This window comes from Giraffa tippelskirchi, chromosome 5 (genome assembly GCF_054371585.1).
Source record: "Giraffa tippelskirchi isolate mGirTip1 chromosome 5, T2T-mGirTip1v1.2.pri, whole genome shotgun sequence".
NCBI lineage: Eukaryota > Metazoa > Chordata > Mammalia > Artiodactyla > Giraffidae > Giraffa > Giraffa tippelskirchi.
Window position 1 is genome coordinate 101,548,518 of NC_137279.1, and position 21,195 is coordinate 101,569,712.

General features: G+C 44.6%; 1 protein-coding gene and 1 long non-coding RNA gene across 2 annotated transcripts in view; one reads left to right on the top strand and one right to left on the bottom strand.

Moving 5' to 3' along the window:
- LOC145504747 (NBPF family member NBPF20-like) overlaps window positions 1-21,195 on the top strand; it is a 532,650-nt gene that overhangs the window by 470,676 nt on the left and 40,779 nt on the right. Inside the window, exons 142-160 of the mRNA XM_081486053.1 lie at window positions 662-713; window positions 1,598-1,812; window positions 3,043-3,094; window positions 3,737-3,912; window positions 5,165-5,216; window positions 6,101-6,315; window positions 7,546-7,597; window positions 8,240-8,415; window positions 9,668-9,719; window positions 10,604-10,818; window positions 12,049-12,100; window positions 12,743-12,918; window positions 14,171-14,222; window positions 15,107-15,321; window positions 16,552-16,603; window positions 17,246-17,421; window positions 18,674-18,725; window positions 19,610-19,824; window positions 21,055-21,106. Of these exons, the coding sequence (XP_081342179.1) occupies window positions 662-713; window positions 1,598-1,812; window positions 3,043-3,094; window positions 3,737-3,912; window positions 5,165-5,216; window positions 6,101-6,315; window positions 7,546-7,597; window positions 8,240-8,415; window positions 9,668-9,719; window positions 10,604-10,818; window positions 12,049-12,100; window positions 12,743-12,918; window positions 14,171-14,222; window positions 15,107-15,321; window positions 16,552-16,603; window positions 17,246-17,421; window positions 18,674-18,725; window positions 19,610-19,824; window positions 21,055-21,106 (2,299 nt within the window). The remainder of the gene's footprint in view (window positions 1-661; window positions 714-1,597; window positions 1,813-3,042; window positions 3,095-3,736; window positions 3,913-5,164; window positions 5,217-6,100; window positions 6,316-7,545; window positions 7,598-8,239; window positions 8,416-9,667; window positions 9,720-10,603; window positions 10,819-12,048; window positions 12,101-12,742; window positions 12,919-14,170; window positions 14,223-15,106; window positions 15,322-16,551; window positions 16,604-17,245; window positions 17,422-18,673; window positions 18,726-19,609; window positions 19,825-21,054; window positions 21,107-21,195) is intronic.
- The window catches only part of LOC145504770 (uncharacterized), a 119,092-nt gene that overhangs the window by 69,949 nt on the left and 27,948 nt on the right, over window positions 1-21,195 (bottom strand). The window lies entirely within an intron of this gene.

Consider the following 21,195-nt stretch of genomic DNA (forward strand, 5'->3'; position numbering starts at 1 on the left):
TTCTGTGTAGCACCAAAGATTCTTTTTGATTTGAAGGTTAATAGATTTCACTGGGCTTCCCTGGTGGCTCAGATGGTAAAGAATCTGCCCGCAATGCAGGAGACCCAGGTTCAATCCCTGTATCATGAAGATCCTCTGGACAAGAGAATGGCACCCACTCTAGTATTCTTGGGTGGAGAATTCAATGGACAGAGAGGAGCCTGGTGGGCTATAGTCCATGCGGTCACAAAGAGACCGCCACTACTGAGCGGCTAACGCTTTCACAATTCACCCATCACTCTAGTCTCAAGTATAAATTCCTCTAAACCATCAACAACCACATAGTCTGATGGGACCAAGCAGCACTATAGAAATAATTCTAGAAAATAACTCAGCTCATTTTCTAGCATCTCTGTGGAAAATACATTTTTAAGTGCTTCTACAGACTCAGAACGAAGGCTGTTGGGAGAGATACCAGATCAATCAGCAAATTTCCTCGATGGGTCTGGAAGCAGTCCAGTCTAATTCTCATACGACTTAAGTGTCCTAGAATATCTTTGCTAAAGAATTATGTTCTTACAATTAGAATATTAAGGTCCCTGTTGTATATGTGTTTCCTGAGTAGATATGTGTGAGATCTGATTTGCTTCTTATGACCTGCTGTCTCTGAATTTCCTACTAGACAATGAAAACGATCACAAGCAAGTGAGTGGACAAGAGCTCTCATTTCCCAGGTAATTTGAAAATCTGTGGGCTGTGAATGTCAGTGGTGACAGCAGGAGACCTCAGATCCAGAGAAAAATAGAAAGTACTCTATATAACTCTTTCATCTATTCATGCAGCAGCAAGTATCTCTTTAGTAGTGTTGTCTATTTATGTTTCACAAGTTTGTGCGTTTCAGTTTTTCAATCCTTCAAGTTTAGTAATGTACAGTGAGTTGTCCCAGGTGAAATAACTAAACCTGGGAGTTCCTGTATTCGTGTGTTTTCTCCTGAGTGGGTAAAGTAGGGTGAGAGCCTATGGGTCTTACACTGGTTTGGCATCAGCATGTTGGTAAATATTTGATTTCAAGGGAGGAAAATCGAACGATATTCATATTACAACAAAATATTGAAAAAAATAGTTCTTGAAGGCAGAATATCTAGTCTATACCTCCTTTTTCTCCAACTCTGAAAAACTGATCTTGAAGCTATATTTGTGCCAAGAAATATTTTAAAATTGAATGGAATAGAGTCCAAACTCAAACACATCTTTAACTTCTTAAAAGCTGTGTTCACTTGGACACAGGATATCCAGATCAATACAATCTGTGCAGAAAAGTCTGAACCACTGTCCCTGCCTTCTGTGTGTGCTGGGGGTGGTGACGTTAGCATGTAGGGAAAATTCCATCTCCTCCTTCAACCGCTGGTTGTGTGCCCAGTGCCCAGAGAACCTGCTGTCTCTCTCCTACCCCATGGCACCCACACTCCACTCCACATCAGGAGGAGTTACTTCCCTCCTTAAGGGGACTGCTCTTTTGCTTTCTGTGAGCAAACTCAATGCCTGTCATGAAAACCAGCCAGATAGCTTGGGGTCGAATCCTCTTAATTTTCTGTCATCCCTTCTCCACCTGACACAGCGTGAACTTGCTGGATGTTGAAAAGAAGGTGGTGTTCCAGCAATCCCAAGATGAATGTGTTTCAGTACCTTCCACTCTCCAGGAAGGTTCTGCCTGCAACCAGCCTTCCAGTGATGGAAAATTTGCATTTGATGAAGAGAATGTGGAGTCTGCCATGGATGGAGCCTGTGGTTGCTCTCATGCTGAAGAGGATGAAATTTCGACTGGTCTCCCAGGTAGTCTTCGATATATCTGTTAGTCTACTCTGGGAGAATGATCCCGTTTGATAGACCCTATGCTTCCATACTGAAGCCTGATTTGAACCAGACTCTATAGTTGCATTTAAAATGAGACATTCTATGAATGAACTTTTCTAAGTTCCCTGTCATGGTTGTCCCTGGGGTAAACCGCTCTACCCAAGGTGGTCCAGCCAGACTCACATGAACCTTAGCAATTGTGGCACAGGAGGTACAAAGGCTTCCTAATTTTGAATGAACCTCTTATCTCACAGGAAATGCTTTAATTGTCATTTCTGGGTAATGTCCCTGCGTTCCTACACCTGTCCAAGGCTTTTTGCAGTCTTGTTTATTTCTTTGGAGGTGTCACGACTTTCGTTCACGTCTGTCAACCCATAGCCTCTCTCTTTTCCTTGGACTTATCTTGTTCGAAGTTTCTGATAGCAGAAGGTAATGCGCACTGTCAGTTTTTGGTATGTTTCTCTGAGGTAACGGAAAAGGCAATGGGAACCCACTCCAGTACTCTTGCCTGGAAAATCCCATGGATGGAGTAGCCTGGTAGGCTCCATGGGGTCGCGAAGTCCATGGGGACACGACTGTGCGACTTCACTTTCACTTTTCACTTTCATGCGTTGAGAAGGAAATGGCAACCCCCTCCAGTGTCTTGCCTGGAGAATCCCAGCGACGGGGGATCCTGGTGGTCTGCCGTCTATGAGGTCGCACAGACGGACACGACTGAAGCGACTTAGCAGCAGCAGCAGCAGCTCTGAGGGAAGACAGGGCCCTGGAACTTCCCAACCTGATGAATGGCCTCTGTTTGCAGCTTTGAGATTCATTTGACTTGATGGTGTGTGGATTCCACTCCCATTTAATCTCAGTGTGAAATCACTTATCCCATTAATAAACAACATTTCAGATGAAAAAAGCCTGAGTATTATAGCAGGCTGAGGATATAATTAAGTTGTTCCCCAGGAACTGTGGGGAAAAGGATATATTTAGCTGTTTGCACAGACTGGGGATCAGGATACTCTGCCGATGACATATCATATCAAGGAAATTTGTCCAATGGCTCAAGAAGGAAACCCAGTGCCTTCTTCTGAGGCTCATTCTAGGGCCTCCTGGATTATTTCTGTCTCAATAGCCTGTTACCACATTCTGAAGATAGGCACAGGATTGGGCGTTTTGGAAAGGCATTTGCCTGACATAACTCTTCTGTTAATTTCTTTGCAGAAAACCAGAATGGTCACGATGACCTGAAAGGAGCAGCGGTTGGGGCCCCGAGGTAATTTTGAATATCTGTGGGCTCCTGTACAGTGATAACCTCTGCAGACCTCTGATGCGGGGAAAGACAGAAAGTGCTGAATATATTGTGTCGTCAGTTTTGCCCACCACTATTATTCTTTTTCATAATGTTCTCTGCTTTCACTGTGGTACTTGTATTGTTTCCAATTTCTTATTTACTGGTCAAGTTTCAAACCCAAGTCAGTCGACCCAGGTGAACTAAGTCAGAGTGATTTTTTTGCACTCAATTTTTATATCAGGTGTGGTTTCTAGAGTGAGATGCATATCTGCTATATGTTTGGTGTTAGCATGCTGGCATGTGTGTCATAGTAATGTCAATGCCATGTAAGTGGAAGTGTGAAAGCCACTACTCCGTGTCCCTGTATGTGAGGCGTGACTGTACCATCACAGAGAAATCTGTCTGTTCATCAGCCTGTTATTTGGTCAGACCACTGAGCACCTACTGCTTTTTCTCTCTTCTGCCCCTGTAAAACCACGCTGTGTCTCACACACAAAACAGAGTTTTCTCCCTGTCATGGATCAGACCCTTGGCTTCACCACTCAAACATTCCATCAAAACCAGATAGGACTGTACAGTTTCTGATAAGTCTTGGCTTAGTCTTTTGCCGTCCCTCCCCACCAGGTTCAACAGACAGCTGCCACAGATGATAGAGAATGGAGTCCCACAGGACTCTCTAGATGAACACTACCTGACTTACTCAGTTCTTCCTGACCTGTCAGACTCCTTCTGGCCTTATCGGAGCAATGCCATCTTCTCACCTGAGGACGTGGATGTGTCTTATGCTCGGGATGTAACCAGTGAGTATTTTCTTGTGATAGAACTCCACCTATATGCCCAGGTAGACTCTGTACGCTTCGTACTCCCCACCTCTGCGGTGCTGAGGTTTGTCATCCCTGTTGGAAGCGCTGTAGACAGTGATTTGGATGAGACTCTGTGGTAGAGTTTTAAGTACAGACATCAGGTGGGTCAGGGAGCTCTCATTCATTTTTTGGCTCCGGGCTTGTCTCTGTCACCCTGACCCCAGTATCAGGCATTTGACACAAAGCACTTGTGACAACTCTCAACCACCTCAGCTGGAAATCCACAGGAGGTGTCTGTCAGAACTCGTTTGGAGCCAGTGTGTTGTTCCCCGCAATGAGTTAAATTTTTGTCAATGTTCGTGGCCTCTCCAGAAGTGATGACAGACTTGCCTCTTTATAAGGAGAGGTGATTTCCATCATGTGTTTTACTGCGCTCAGCCCCAGTCTCCCTTTTCTCGATGTTGGCAGGTCTTAGCTAAGATGGTATCTGACACCAAGACAGACACAACTGTCCCATTGCCTTGCTTGGATGTTTCCATGAAGTAAGGCTGGGCTCTGGCAGTTCCTCCAGCTTCAAATGGTCATGGTTTCTGTGTAGCACCAAAGATTCTTTTTGATTTGAAGGTTAATAGATTTCACTGGGCTTCCCTGGTGGCTCAGATGGTAAAGAATCTGCCCGCAATGCAGGAGACCCAGGTTCAATCCCTGTATCATGAAGATCCTCTGGACAAGAGAATGGCACCCACTCTAGTATTCTTGGGTGGAGAATTCAATGGACAGAGAGGAGCCTGGTGGGCTATAGTCCATGCGGTCACAAAGAGACCGCCACTACTGAGCGGCTAACGCTTTCACAATTCACCCATCACTCTAGTCTCAAGTATAAATTCCTCTAAACCATCAACAACCACATAGTCTGATGGGACCAAGCAGCACTATAGAAATAATTCTAGAAAATAACTCAGCTCATTTTCTAGCATCTCTGTGGAAAATACATTTTTAAGTGCTTCTACAGACTCAGAACGAAGGCTGTTGGGAGAGATACCAGATCAATCAGCAAATTTCCTCGATGGGTCTGGAAGCAGTCCAGTCTAATTCTCATACGACTTAAGTGTCCTAGAATATCTTTGCTAAAGAATTATGTTCTTACAATTAGAATATTAAGGTCCCTGTTGTATATGTGTTTCCTGAGTAGATATGTGTGAGATCTGATTTGCTTCTTATGACCTGCTGTCTCTGAATTTCCTACTAGACAATGAAAACGATCACAAGCAAGTGAGTGGACAAGAGCTCTCATTTCCCAGGTAATTTGAAAATCTGTGGGCTGTGAATGTCAGTGGTGACAGCAGGAGACCTCAGATCCAGAGAAAAATAGAAAGTACTCTATATAACTCTTTCATCTATTCATGCAGCAGCAAGTATCTCTTTAGTAGTGTTGTCTATTTATGTTTCACAAGTTTGTGCGTTTCAGTTTTTCAATCCTTCAAGTTTAGTAATGTACAGTGAGTTGTCCCAGGTGAAATAACTAAACCTGGGAGTTCCTGTATTCGTGTGTTTTCTCCTGAGTGGGTAAAGTAGGGTGAGAGCCTATGGGTCTTACACTGGTTTGGCATCAGCATGTTGGTAAATATTTGATTTCAAGGGAGGAAAATCGAACGATATTCATATTACAACAAAATATTGAAAAAAATAGTTCTTGAAGGCAGAATATCTAGTCTATACCTCCTTTTTCTCCAACTCTGAAAAACTGATCTTGAAGCTATATTTGTGCCAAGAAATATTTTAAAATTGAATGGAATAGAGTCCAAACTCAAACACATCTTTAACTTCTTAAAAGCTGTGTTCACTTGGACACAGGATATCCAGATCAATACAATCTGTGCAGAAAAGTCTGAACCACTGTCCCTGCCTTCTGTGTGTGCTGGGGGTGGTGACGTTAGCATGTAGGGAAAATTCCATCTCCTCCTTCAACCGCTGGTTGTGTGCCCAGTGCCCAGAGAACCTGCTGTCTCTCTCCTACCCCATGGCACCCACACTCCACTCCACATCAGGAGGAGTTACTTCCCTCCTTAAGGGGACTGCTCTTTTGCTTTCTGTGAGCAAACTCAATGCCTGTCATGAAAACCAGCCAGATAGCTTGGGGTCGAATCCTCTTAATTTTCTGTCATCCCTTCTCCACCTGACACAGCGTGAACTTGCTGGATGTTGAAAAGAAGGTGGTGTTCCAGCAATCCCAAGATGAATGTGTTTCAGTACCTTCCACTCTCCAGGAAGGTTCTGCCTGCAACCAGCCTTCCAGTGATGGAAAATTTGCATTTGATGAAGAGAATGTGGAGTCTGCCATGGATGGAGCCTGTGGTTGCTCTCATGCTGAAGAGGATGAAATTTCGACTGGTCTCCCAGGTAGTCTTCGATATATCTGTTAGTCTACTCTGGGAGAATGATCCCGTTTGATAGACCCTATGCTTCCATACTGAAGCCTGATTTGAACCAGACTCTATAGTTGCATTTAAAATGAGACATTCTATGAATGAACTTTTCTAAGTTCCCTGTCATGGTTGTCCCTGGGGTAAACCGCTCTACCCAAGGTGGTCCAGCCAGACTCACATGAACCTTAGCAATTGTGGCACAGGAGGTACAAAGGCTTCCTAATTTTGAATGAACCTCTTATCTCACAGGAAATGCTTTAATTGTCATTTCTGGGTAATGTCCCTGCGTTCCTACACCTGTCCAAGGCTTTTTGCAGTCTTGTTTATTTCTTTGGAGGTGTCACGACTTTCGTTCACGTCTGTCAACCCATAGCCTCTCTCTTTTCCTTGGACTTATCTTGTTCGAAGTTTCTGATAGCAGAAGGTAATGCGCACTGTCAGTTTTTGGTATGTTTCTCTGAGGTAACGGAAAAGGCAATGGGAACCCACTCCAGTACTCTTGCCTGGAAAATCCCATGGATGGAGTAGCCTGGTAGGCTCCATGGGGTCGCGAAGTCCATGGGGACACGACTGTGCGACTTCACTTTCACTTTTCACTTTCATGCGTTGAGAAGGAAATGGCAACCCCCTCCAGTGTCTTGCCTGGAGAATCCCAGCGACGGGGGATCCTGGTGGTCTGCCGTCTATGAGGTCGCACAGACGGACACGACTGAAGCGACTTAGCAGCAGCAGCAGCAGCTCTGAGGGAAGACAGGGCCCTGGAACTTCCCAACCTGATGAATGGCCTCTGTTTGCAGCTTTGAGATTCATTTGACTTGATGGTGTGTGGATTCCACTCCCATTTAATCTCAGTGTGAAATCACTTATCCCATTAATAAACAACATTTCAGATGAAAAAAGCCTGAGTATTATAGCAGGCTGAGGATATAATTAAGTTGTTCCCCAGGAACTGTGGGGAAAAGGATATATTTAGCTGTTTGCACAGACTGGGGATCAGGATACTCTGCCGATGACATATCATATCAAGGAAATTTGTCCAATGGCTCAAGAAGGAAACCCAGTGCCTTCTTCTGAGGCTCATTCTAGGGCCTCCTGGATTATTTCTGTCTCAATAGCCTGTTACCACATTCTGAAGATAGGCACAGGATTGGGCGTTTTGGAAAGGCATTTGCCTGACATAACTCTTCTGTTAATTTCTTTGCAGAAAACCAGAATGGTCACGATGACCTGAAAGGAGCAGCGGTTGGGGCCCCGAGGTAATTTTGAATATCTGTGGGCTCCTGTACAGTGATAACCTCTGCAGACCTCTGATGCGGGGAAAGACAGAAAGTGCTGAATATATTGTGTCGTCAGTTTTGCCCACCACTATTATTCTTTTTCATAATGTTCTCTGCTTTCACTGTGGTACTTGTATTGTTTCCAATTTCTTATTTACTGGTCAAGTTTCAAACCCAAGTCAGTCGACCCAGGTGAACTAAGTCAGAGTGATTTTTTTGCACTCAATTTTTATATCAGGTGTGGTTTCTAGAGTGAGATGCATATCTGCTATATGTTTGGTGTTAGCATGCTGGCATGTGTGTCATAGTAATGTCAATGCCATGTAAGTGGAAGTGTGAAAGCCACTACTCCGTGTCCCTGTATGTGAGGCGTGACTGTACCATCACAGAGAAATCTGTCTGTTCATCAGCCTGTTATTTGGTCAGACCACTGAGCACCTACTGCTTTTTCTCTCTTCTGCCCCTGTAAAACCACGCTGTGTCTCACACACAAAACAGAGTTTTCTCCCTGTCATGGATCAGACCCTTGGCTTCACCACTCAAACATTCCATCAAAACCAGATAGGACTGTACAGTTTCTGATAAGTCTTGGCTTAGTCTTTTGCCGTCCCTCCCCACCAGGTTCAACAGACAGCTGCCACAGATGATAGAGAATGGAGTCCCACAGGACTCTCTAGATGAACACTACCTGACTTACTCAGTTCTTCCTGACCTGTCAGACTCCTTCTGGCCTTATCGGAGCAATGCCATCTTCTCACCTGAGGACGTGGATGTGTCTTATGCTCGGGATGTAACCAGTGAGTATTTTCTTGTGATAGAACTCCACCTATATGCCCAGGTAGACTCTGTACGCTTCGTACTCCCCACCTCTGCGGTGCTGAGGTTTGTCATCCCTGTTGGAAGCGCTGTAGACAGTGATTTGGATGAGACTCTGTGGTAGAGTTTTAAGTACAGACATCAGGTGGGTCAGGGAGCTCTCATTCATTTTTTGGCTCCGGGCTTGTCTCTGTCACCCTGACCCCAGTATCAGGCATTTGACACAAAGCACTTGTGACAACTCTCAACCACCTCAGCTGGAAATCCACAGGAGGTGTCTGTCAGAACTCGTTTGGAGCCAGTGTGTTGTTCCCCGCAATGAGTTAAATTTTTGTCAATGTTCGTGGCCTCTCCAGAAGTGATGACAGACTTGCCTCTTTATAAGGAGAGGTGATTTCCATCATGTGTTTTACTGCGCTCAGCCCCAGTCTCCCTTTTCTCGATGTTGGCAGGTCTTAGCTAAGATGGTATCTGACACCAAGACAGACACAACTGTCCCATTGCCTTGCTTGGATGTTTCCATGAAGTAAGGCTGGGCTCTGGCAGTTCCTCCAGCTTCAAATGGTCATGGTTTCTGTGTAGCACCAAAGATTCTTTTTGATTTGAAGGTTAATAGATTTCACTGGGCTTCCCTGGTGGCTCAGATGGTAAAGAATCTGCCCGCAATGCAGGAGACCCAGGTTCAATCCCTGTATCATGAAGATCCTCTGGACAAGAGAATGGCACCCACTCTAGTATTCTTGGGTGGAGAATTCAATGGACAGAGAGGAGCCTGGTGGGCTATAGTCCATGCGGTCACAAAGAGACCGCCACTACTGAGCGGCTAACGCTTTCACAATTCACCCATCACTCTAGTCTCAAGTATAAATTCCTCTAAACCATCAACAACCACATAGTCTGATGGGACCAAGCAGCACTATAGAAATAATTCTAGAAAATAACTCAGCTCATTTTCTAGCATCTCTGTGGAAAATACATTTTTAAGTGCTTCTACAGACTCAGAACGAAGGCTGTTGGGAGAGATACCAGATCAATCAGCAAATTTCCTCGATGGGTCTGGAAGCAGTCCAGTCTAATTCTCATACGACTTAAGTGTCCTAGAATATCTTTGCTAAAGAATTATGTTCTTACAATTAGAATATTAAGGTCCCTGTTGTATATGTGTTTCCTGAGTAGATATGTGTGAGATCTGATTTGCTTCTTATGACCTGCTGTCTCTGAATTTCCTACTAGACAATGAAAACGATCACAAGCAAGTGAGTGGACAAGAGCTCTCATTTCCCAGGTAATTTGAAAATCTGTGGGCTGTGAATGTCAGTGGTGACAGCAGGAGACCTCAGATCCAGAGAAAAATAGAAAGTACTCTATGTAACTCTTTCATCTATTCATGCAGCAGCAAGTATCTCTTTAGTAGTGTTGTCTATTTATGTTTCACAAGTTTGTGCGTTTCAGTTTTTCAATCCTTCAAGTTTAGTAATGTACAGTGAGTTGTCCCAGGTGAAATAACTAAACCTGGGAGTTCCTGTATTCGTGTGTTTTCTCCTGAGTGGGTAAAGTAGGGTGAGAGCCTATGGGTCTTACACTGGTTTGGCATCAGCATGTTGGTAAATATTTGATTTCAAGGGAGGAAAATCGAACGATATTCATATTACAACAAAATATTGAAAAAAATAGTTCTTGAAGGCAGAATATCTAGTCTATACCTCCTTTTTCTCCAACTCTGAAAAACTGATCTTGAAGCTATATTTGTGCCAAGAAATATTTTAAAATTGAATGGAATAGAGTCCAAACTCAAACACATCTTTAACTTCTTAAAAGCTGTGTTCACTTGGACACAGGATATCCAGATCAATACAATCTGTGCAGAAAAGTCTGAACCACTGTCCCTGCCTTCTGTGTGTGCTGGGGGTGGTGACGTTAGCATGTAGGGAAAATTCCATCTCCTCCTTCAACCGCTGGTTGTGTGCCCAGTGCCCAGAGAACCTGCTGTCTCTCTCCTACCCCATGGCACCCACACTCCACTCCACATCAGGAGGAGTTACTTCCCTCCTTAAGGCGACTGCTCTTTTGCTTTCTGTGAGCAAACTCAATGCCTGTCATGAAAACCAGCCAGATAGCTTGGGGTCGAATCCTCTTAATTTTCTGTCATCCCTTCTCCACCTGACACAGCGTGAACTTGCTGGATGTTGAAAAGAAGGTGGTGTTCCAGCAATCCCAAGATGAATGTGTTTCAGTACCTTCCACTCTCCAGGAAGGTTCTGCCTGCAACCAGCCTTCCAGTGATGGAAAATTTGCATTTGATGAAGAGAATGTGGAGTCTGCCATGGATGGAGCCTGTGGTTGCTCTCATGCTGAAGAGGATGAAATTTCGACTGGTCTCCCAGGTAGTCTTCGATATATCTGTTAGTCTACTCTGGGAGAATGATCCCGTTTGATAGACCCTATGCTTCCATACTGAAGCCTGATTTGAACCAGACTCTATAGTTGCATTTAAAATGAGACATTCTATGAATGAACTTTTCTAAGTTCCCTGTCATGGTTGTCCCTGGGGTAAACCACTCTACCCAAGGTGGTCCAGCCAGACTCACATGAACCTTAGCAATTGTGGCACAGGAGGTACAAAGGCTTCCTAATTTTGAATGAACCTCTTATCTCACAGGAAATGCTTTAATTGTCATTTCTGGGTAATGTCCCTGCGTTCCTACACCTGTCCAAGGCTTTTTGCAGTCTTGTTTATTTCTTTGGAGGTGTCACGACTTTCGTTCACGTCTGTCAACCCATAGCCTCTCTCTTTTCCTTGGACTTATCTTGTTCGAAGTTTCTGATAGCAGAAGGTAATGCGCACTGTCATTTTTTGGTATGTTTCTCTGAGGTAACGGAAAAGGCAATGGGAACCCACTCCAGTACTCTTGCCTGGAAAATCCCATGGATGGAGTAGCCTGGTAGGCTCCATGGGGTCGCGAAGTCCATGGGGACACGACTGTGCGACTTCACTTTCACTTTTCACTTTCATGCATTGAGAAGGAAATGGCAACCCCCTCCAGTGTCTTGCCTGGAGAATCCCAGCGACGGGGGATCCTGGTGGTCTGCCGTCTATGAGGTCGCACAGACGGACACGACTGAAGCGACTTAGCAGCAGCAGCAGCAGCTCTGAGGGAAGACAGGGCCCTGGAACTTCCCAACCTGATGAATGGCCTCTGTTTGCAGCTTTGAGATTCATTTGACTTGATGGTGTGTGGATTCCACTCCCATTTAATCTCAGTGTGAAATCACTTATCCCATTAATAAACAACATTTCAGATGAAAAAAGCCTGAGTATTATAGCAGGCTGAGGATATAATTAAGTTGTTCCCCAGGAACTGTGGGGAAAAGGATATATTTAGCTGTTTGCACAGACTGGGGATCAGGATACTCTGCCGATGACATATCATATCAAGGAAATTTGTCCAATGGCTCAAGAAGGAAACCCAGTGCCTTCTTCTGAGGCTCATTCTAGGGCCTCCTGGATTATTTCTGTCTCAATAGCCTGTTACCACATTCTGAAGATAGGCACAGGATTGGGCGTTTTGGAAAGGCATTTGCCTGACATAACTCTTCTGTTAATTTCTTTGCAGAAAACCAGAATGGTCACGATGACCTGAAAGGAGCAGCGGTTGTGGCCCCGAGGTAATTTTGAATATCTGTGGGCTCCTGTACAGTGATAACCTCTGCAGACCTCTGATGCGGGGAAAGACAGAAAGTGCTGAATATATTGTGTCGTCAGTTTTGCCCACCACTATTATTCTTTTTCATAATGTTCTCTGCTTTCACTGTGGTACTTATATTGTTTCCAATTTCTTATTTACTGGTCAAGTTTCAAACCCAAGTCAGTCGACCCAGGTGAACTAAGTCAGAGTGATTTTTTTGCACTCAATTTTTATATCAGGTGTGGTTTCTAGAGTGAGATGCATATCTGCTATATGTTTGGTGTTAGCATGCTGGCATGTGTGTCATAGTAATGTCAATGCCATGTAAGTGGAAGTGTGAAAGCCACTACTCCGTGTCCCTGTATGTGAGGCGTGACTGTACCATCACAGAGAAATCTGTCTGTTCATCAGCCTGTTATTTGGTCAGACCACTGAGCACCTACTGCTTTTTCTCTCTTCTGCCCCTGTAAAACCACGCTGTGTCTCACACACAAAACAGAGTTTTCTCCCTGTCATGGATCAGACCCTTGGCTTCACCACTCAAACATTCCATCAAAACCAGATAGGACTGTACAGTTTCTGATAAGTCTTGGCTTAGTCTTTTGCCGTCCCTCCCCACCAGGTTCAACAGACAGCTGCCACAGATGATAGAGAATGGAGTCCCACAGGACTCTCTAGATGAACACTACCTGACTTACTCAGTTCTTCCTGACCTGTCAGACTCCTTCTGGCCTTATCGGAGCAATGCCATCTTCTCACCTGAGGACGTGGATGTGTCTTATGCTCGGGATGTAACCAGTGAGTATTTTCTTGTGATAGAACTCCACCTATATGCCCAGGTAGACTCTGTACGCTTCGTACTCCCCACCTCTGCGGTGCTGAGGTTTGTCATCCCTGTTGGAAGCGCTGTAGACAGTGATTTGGATGAGACTCTGTGGTAGAGTTTTAAGTACAGACATCAGGTGGGTCAGGGAGCTCTCATTCATTTTTTGGCTCCGGGCTTGTCTCTGTCACCCTGACCCCAGTATCAGGCATTTGACACAAAGCACTTGTGACAACTCTCAACCACCTCAGCTGGAAATCCACAGGAGGTGTCTGTCAGAACTCGTTTGGAGCCAGTGTGTTGTTCCCCGCAATGAGTTAAATTTTTGTCAATGTTCGTGGCCTCTCCAGAAGTGATGACAGACTTGCCTCTTTATAAGGAGAGGTGATTTCCATCATGTGTTTTACTGCGCTCAGCCCCAGTCTCCCTTTTCTCGATGTTGGCAGGTCTTAGCTAAGATGGTATCTGACACCAAGACAGACACAACTGTCCCATTGCCTTGCTTGGATGTTTCCATGAAGTAAGGCTGGGCTCTGGCAGTTCCTGCAGCTTCAAATGGTCATGGTTTCTGTGTAGCACCAAAGATTCTTTTTGATTTGAAGGTTAATAGATTTCACTGGGCTTCCCTGGTGGCTCAGATGGTAAAGAATCTGCCCGCAATGCAGGAGACCCAGGTTCAATCCCTGTATCATGAAGATCCTCTGGACAAGAGAATGGCACCCACTCTAGTATTCTTGGGTGGAGAATTCAATGGACAGAGAGGAGCCTGGTGGGCTATAGTCCATGCGGTCACAAAGAGACCGCCACTACTGAGCGGCTAACGCTTTCACAATTCACCCATCACTCTAGTCTCAAGTATAAATTCCTCTAAACCATCAACAACCACATAGTCTGATGGGACCAAGCAGCACTATAGAAATAATTCTAGAAAATAACTCAGCTCATTTTCTAGCATCTCTGTGGAAAATACATTTTTAAGTGCTTCTACAGACTCAGAACGAAGGCTGTTGGGAGAGATACCAGATCAATCAGCAAATTTCCTCGATGGGTCTGGAAGCAGTCCAGTCTAATTCTCATACGACTTAAGTGTCCTAGAATATCTTTGCTAAAGAATTATGTTCTTACAATTAGAATATTAAGGTCCCTGTTGTATATGTGTTTCCTGAGTAGATATGTGTGAGATCTGATTTGCTTCTTATGACCTGCTGTCTCTGAATTTCCTACTAGACAATGAAAACGATCACAAGCAAGTGAGTGGACAAGAGCTCTCATTTCCCAGGTAATTTGAAAATCTGTGGGCTGTGAATGTCAGTGGTGACAGCAGGAGACCTCAGATCCAGAGAAAAATAGAAAGTACTCTATGTAACTCTTTCATCTATTCATGCAGCAGCAAGTATCTCTTTAGTAGTGTTGTCTATTTATGTTTCACAAGTTTGTGCGTTTCAGTTTTTCAATCCTTCAAGTTTAGTAATGTACAGTGAGTTGTCCCAGGTGAAATAACTAAACCTGGGAGTTCCTGTATTCGTGTGTTTTCTCCTGAGTGGGTAAAGTAGGGTGAGAGCCTATGGGTCTTACACTGGTTTGGCATCAGCATGTTGGTAAATATTTGATTTCAAGGGAGGAAAATCGAACGATATTCATATTACAACAAAATATTGAAAAAAATAGTTCTTGAAGGCAGAATATCTAGTCTATACCTCCTTTTTCTCCAACTCTGAAAAACTGATCTTGAAGCTATATTTGTGCCAAGAAATATTTTAAAATTGAATGGAATAGAGTCCAAACTCAAACACATCTTTAACTTCTTAAAAGCTGTGTTCACTTGGACACAGGATATCCAGATCAATACAATCTGTGCAGAAAAGTCTGAACCACTGTCCCTGCCTTCTGTGTGTGCTGGGGGTGGTGACGTTAGCATGTAGGGAAAATTCCATCTCCTCCTTCAACCGCTGGTTGTGTGCCCAGTGCCCAGAGAACCTGCTGTCTCTCTCCTACCCCATGGCACCCACACTCCACTCCACATCAGGAGGAGTTACTTCCCTCCTTAAGGCGACTGCTCTTTTGCTTTCTGTGAGCAAACTCAATGCCTGTCATGAAAACCAGCCAGATAGCTTGGGGTCGAATCCTCTTAATTTTCTGTCATCCCTTCTCCACCTGACACAGCGTGAACTTGCTGGATGTTGAAAAGAAGGTGGTGTTCCAGCAATCCCAAGATGAATGTGTTTCAGTACCTTCCACTCTCCAGGAAGGTTCTGCCTGCAACCAGCCTTCCAGTGATGGAAAATTTGCATTTGATGAAGAGAATGTGGAGTCTGCCATGGATGGAGCCTGTGGTTGCTCTCATGCTGAAGAGGATGAAATTTCGACTGGTCTCCCAGGTAGTCTTCGATATATCTGTTAGTCTACTCTGGGAGAATGATCCCGTTTGATAGACCCTATGCTTCCATACTGAAGCCTGATTTGAACCAGACTCTATAGTTGCATTTAAAATGAGACATTCTATGAATGAACTTTTCTAAGTTCCCTGTCATGGTTGTCCCTGGGGTAAACCACTCTACCCAAGGTGGTCCAGCCAGACTCACATGAACCTTAGCAATTGTGGCACAGGAGGTACAAAGGCTTCCTAATTTTGAATGAACCTCTTATCTCACAGGAAATGCTTTAATTGTCATTTCTGGGTAATGTCCCTGCGTTCCTACACCTGTCCAAGGCTTTTTGCAGTCTTGTTTATTTCTTTGGAGGTGTCACGACTTTCGTTCACGTCTGTCAACCCATAGCCTCTCTCTTTTCCTTGGACTTATCTTGTTCGAAGTTTCTGATAGCAGAAGGTAATGCGCACTGTCATTTTTTGGTATGTTTCTCTGAGGTAACGGAAAAGGCAATGGGAACCCACTCCAGTACTCTTGCCTGGAAAATCCCATGGATGGAGTAGCCTGGTAGGCTCCATGGGGTCGCGAAGTCCATGGGGACACGACTGTGCGACTTCACTTTCACTTTTCACTTTCATGCATTGAGAAGGAAATGGCAACCCCCTCCAGTGTCTTGCCTGGAGAATCCCAGCGACGGGGGATCCTGGTGGTCTGCCGTCTATGAGGTCGCACAGACGGACACGACTGAAGCGACTTAGCAGCAGCAGCAGCAGCTCTGAGGGAAGACAGGGCCCTGGAACTTCCCAACCTGATGAATGGCCTCTGTTTGCAGCTTTGAGATTCATTTGACTTGATGGTGTGTGGATTCCACTCCCATTTAATCTCAGTGTGAAATCACTTATCCCATTAATAAACAACATTTCAGATGAAAAAAGCCTGAGTATTATAGCAGGCTGAGGATATAATTAAGTTGTTCCCCAGGAACTGTGGGGAAAAGGATATATTTAGCTGTTTGCACAGACTGGGGATCAGGATACTCTGCCGATGACATATCATATCAAGGAAATTTGTCCAATGGCTCAAGAAGGAAACCCAGTGCCTTCTTCTGAGGCTCATTCTAGGGCCTCCTGGATTATTTCTGTCTCAATAGCCTGTTACCACATTCTGAAGATAGGCACAGGATTGGGCGTTTTGGAAAGGCATTTGCCTGACATAACTCTTCTGTTAATTTCTTTGCAGAAAACCAGAATGGTCACGATGACCTGAAAGGAGCAGCGGTTGTGGCCCCGAGGTAATTTTGAATATCTGTGGGCTCCTGTACAGTGATAACCTCTGCAGACCTCTGATGCGGGGAAAGACAGAAAGTGCTGAATATATTGTGTCGTCAGTTTTGCCCACCACTATTATTCTTTTTCATAATGTTCTCTGCTTTCACTGTGGTACTTATATTGTTTCCAATTTCTTATTTACTGGTCAAGTTTCAAACCCAAGTCAGTCGACCCAGGTGAACTAAGTCAGAGTGATTTTTTTGCACTCAATTTTTATATCAGGTGTGGTTTCTAGAGTGAGATGCATATCTGCTATATGTTTGGTGTTAGCATGCTGGCATGTGTGTCATAGTAATGTCAATGCCATGTAAGTGGAAGTGTGAAAGCCACTACTCCGTGTCCCTGTATGTGAGGCGTGACTGTACCATCACAGAGAAATCTGTCTGTTCATCAGCCTGTTATTTGGTCAGACCACTGAGCACCTACTGCTTTTTCTCTCTTCCGCCCCTGTAAAACCACGCTGTGTCTCACACACAAAACAGAGTTTTCTCCCTGTCATGGATCAGACCCTTGGCTTCACCACTCAAACATTCCATCAAAACCAGATAGGACTGTACAGTTTCTGATAAGTCTTGGCTTAGTCTTTTGCCGTCCCTCCCCACCAGGTTCAACAGACAGCTGCCACAGATGATAGAGAATGGAGTCCCACAGGACTCTCTAGATGAACACTACCTGACTTACTCAGTTCTTCCTGACCTGTCAGACTCCTTCTGGCCTTATCGGAGCAATGCCATCTTCTCACCTGAGGACGTGGATGTGTCTTATGCTCGGGATGTAACCAGTGAGTATTTTCTTGTGATAGAACTCCACCTATATGCCCAGGTAGACTCTGTACGCTTCGTACTCCCCACCTCTGCGGTGCTGAGGTTTGTCATCCCTGTTGGAAGCGCTGTAGACAGTGATTTGGATGAGACTCTGTGGTAGAGTTTTAAGTACAGACATCAGGTGGGTCAGGGAGCTCTCATTCATTTTTTGGCTCCGGGCTTGTCTCTGTCACCCTGACCCCAGTATCAGGCATTTGACACAAAGCACTTGTGACAACTCTCAACCACCTCAGCTGGAAATCCACAGGAGGTGTCTGTCAGAACTCGTTTGGAGCCAGTGTGTTGTTCCCCGCAATGAGTTAAATTTTTGTCAATGTTCGTGGCCTCTCCAGAAGTGATGACAGACTTGCCTCTTTATAAGGAGAGGTGATTTCCATCATGTGTTTTACTGCGCTCAGCCCCAGTCTCCCTTTTCTCGATGTTGGCAGGTCTTAGCTAAGATGGTATCTGACACCAAGACAGACACAACTGTCCCATTGCCTTGCTTGGATGTTTCCATGAAGTAAGGCTGGGCTCTGGCAGTTCCTGCAGCTTCAAATGGTCATGGTTTCTGTGTAGCACCAAAGATTCTTTTTGATTTGAAGGTTAATAGATTTCACTGGGCTTCCCTGGTGGCTCAGATGGTAAAGAATCTGCCCGCAATGCAGGAGACCCAGGTTCAATCCCTGTATCATGAAGATCCTCTGGACAAGAGAATGGCACCCACTCTAGTATTCTTGGGTGGAGAATTCAATGGACAGAGAGGAGCCTGGTGGGCTATAGTCCATGCGGTCACAAAGAGACCGCCACTACTGAGCGGCTAACGCTTTCACAATTCACCCATCACTCTAGTCTCAAGTATAAATTCCTCTAAACCATCAACAACCACATAGTCTGATGGGACCAAGCAGCACTATAGAAATAATTCTAGAAAATAACTCAGCTCATTTTCTAGCATCTCTGTGGAAAATACATTTTTAAGTGCTTCTACAGACTCAGAACGAAGGCTGTTGGGAGAGATACCAGATCAATCAGCAAATTTCCTCGATGGGTCTGGAAGCAGTCCAGTCTAATTCTCATACGACTTAAGTGTCCTAGAATATCTTTGCTAAAGAATTATGTTCTTACAATTAGAATATTAAGGTCCCTGTTGTATATGTGTTTCCTGAGTAGATATGTGTGAGATCTGATTTGCTTCTTATGACCTGCTGTCTCTGAATTTCCTACTAGACAATGAAAACGATCACAAGCAAGTGAGTGGACAAGAGCTCTCATTTCCCAGGTAATTTGAAAATCTGTGGGCTGTGAATGTCAGTGGTGACAGCAGGAGACCTCAGATCCAGAGAAAAATAGAAAGTACTCTATGTAACTCTTTCATCTATTCATGCAGCAGCAAGTATCTCTTTAGTAGTGTTGTCTATTTATGTTTCACAAGTTTGTGCGTTTCAGTTTTTCAATCCTTCAAGTTTAGTAATGTACAGTGAGTTGTCCCAGGTGAAATAACTAAACCTGGGAGTTCCTGTATTCGTGTGTTTTCTCCTGAGTGGGTAAAGTAGGGTGAGAGCCTATGGGTCTTACACTGGTTTGGCATCAGCATGTTGGTAAATATTTGATTTCAAGGGAGGAAAATCGAACGATATTCATATTACAACAAAATATTGAAAAAAATAGTTCTTGAAGGCAGAATATCTAGTCTATACCTCCTTTTTCTCCAACTCTGAAAAACTGATCTTGAAGCTATATTTGTGCCAAGAAATATTTTAAAATTGAATGGAATAGAGTCCAAACTCAAACACATCTTTAACTTCTTAAAAGCTGTGTTCACTTGGACACAGGATATCCAGATCAATACAATCTGTGCAGAAAAGTCTGAACCACTGTCCCTGCCTTCTGTGTGTGCTGGGGGTGGTGACGTTAGCATGTAGGGAAAATTCCATCTCCTCCTTCAACCGCTGGTTGTGTGCCCAGTGCCCAGAGAACCTGCTGTCTCTCTCCTACCCCATGGCACCCACACTCCACTCCACATCAGGAGGAGTTACTTCCCTCCTTAAGGCGACTGCTCTTTTGCTTTCTGTGAGCAAACTCAATGCCTGTCATGAAAACCAGCCAGATAGCTTGGGGTCGAATCCTCTTAATTTTCTGTCATCCCTTCTCCACCTGACACAGCGTGAACTTGCTGGATGTTGAAAAGAAGGTGGTGTTCCAGCAATCCCAAGATGAATGTGTTTCAGTACCTTCCACTCTCCAGGAAGGTTCTGCCTGCAACCAGCCTTCCAGTGATGGAAAATTTGCATTTGATGAAGAGAATGTGGAGTCTGCCATGGATGGAGCCTGTGGTTGCTCTCATGCTGAAGAGGATGAAATTTCGACTGGTCTCCCAGGTAGTCTTCGATATATCTGTTAGTCTACTCTGGGAGAATGATCCCGTTTGATAGACCCTATGCTTCCATACTGAAGCCTGATTTGAACCAGACTCTATAGTTGCATTTAAAATGAGACATTCTATGAATGAACTTTTCTAAGTTCCCTGTCATGGTTGTCCCTGGGGTAAACCACTCTACCCAAGGTGGTCCAGCCAGACTCACATGAACCTTAGCAATTGTGGCACAGGAGGTACAAAGGCTTCCTAATTTTGAATGAACCTCTTATCTCACAGGAAATGCTTTAATTGTCATTTCTGGGTAATGTCCCTGCGTTCCTACACCTGTCCAAGGCTTTTTGCAGTCTTGTTTATTTCTTTGGAGGTGTCACGACTTTCGTTCACGTCTGTCAACCCATAGCCTCTCTCTTTTCCTTGGACTTATCTTGTTCGAAGTTTCTGATAGCAGAAGGTAATGCGCACTGTCATTTTTTGGTATGTTTCTCTGAGGTAACGGAAAAGGCAATGGGAACCCACTCCAGTACTCTTGCCTGGAAAATCCCATGGATGGAGTAGCCTGGTAGGCTCCATGGGGTCGCGAAGTCCATGGGGACACGACTGTGCGACTTCACTTTCACTTTTCACTTTCATGCATTGAGAAGGAAATGGCAACCCCCTCCAGTGTCTTGCCTGGAGAATCCCAGCGACGGGGGATCCTGGTGGTCTGCCGTCTATGAGGTCGCACAGACGGACACGACTGAAGCGACTTAGCAGCAGCAGCAGCAGCTCTGAGGGAAGACAGGGCCCTGGAACTTCCCAACCTGATGAATGGCCTCTGTTTGCAGCTTTGAGATTCATTTGACTTGATGGTGTGTGGATTCCACTCCCATTTAATCTCAGTGTGAAATCACTTATCCCATTAATAAACAACATTTCAGATGAAAAAAGCCTGAGTATTATAGCAGGCTGAGGATATAATTAAGTTGTTCCCCAGGAACTGTGGGGAAAAGGATATATTTAGCTGTTTGCACAGACTGGGGATCAGGATACTCTGCCGATGACATATCATATCAAGGAAATTTGTCCAATGGCTCAAGAAGGAAACCCAGTGCCTTCTTCTGAGGCTCATTCTAGGGCCTCCTGGATTATTTCTGTCTCAATAGCCTGTTACCACATTCTGAAGATAGGCACAGGATTGGGCGTTTTGGAAAGGCATTTGCCTGACATAACTCTTCTGTTAATTTCTTTGCAGAAAACCAGAATGGTCACGATGACCTGAAAGGAGCAGCGGTTGTGGCCCCGAGGTAATTTTGAATATCTGTGGGCTCCTGTACAGTGATAACCTCTGCAGACCTCTGATGCGGGGAAAGACAGAAAGTGCTGAATATATTGT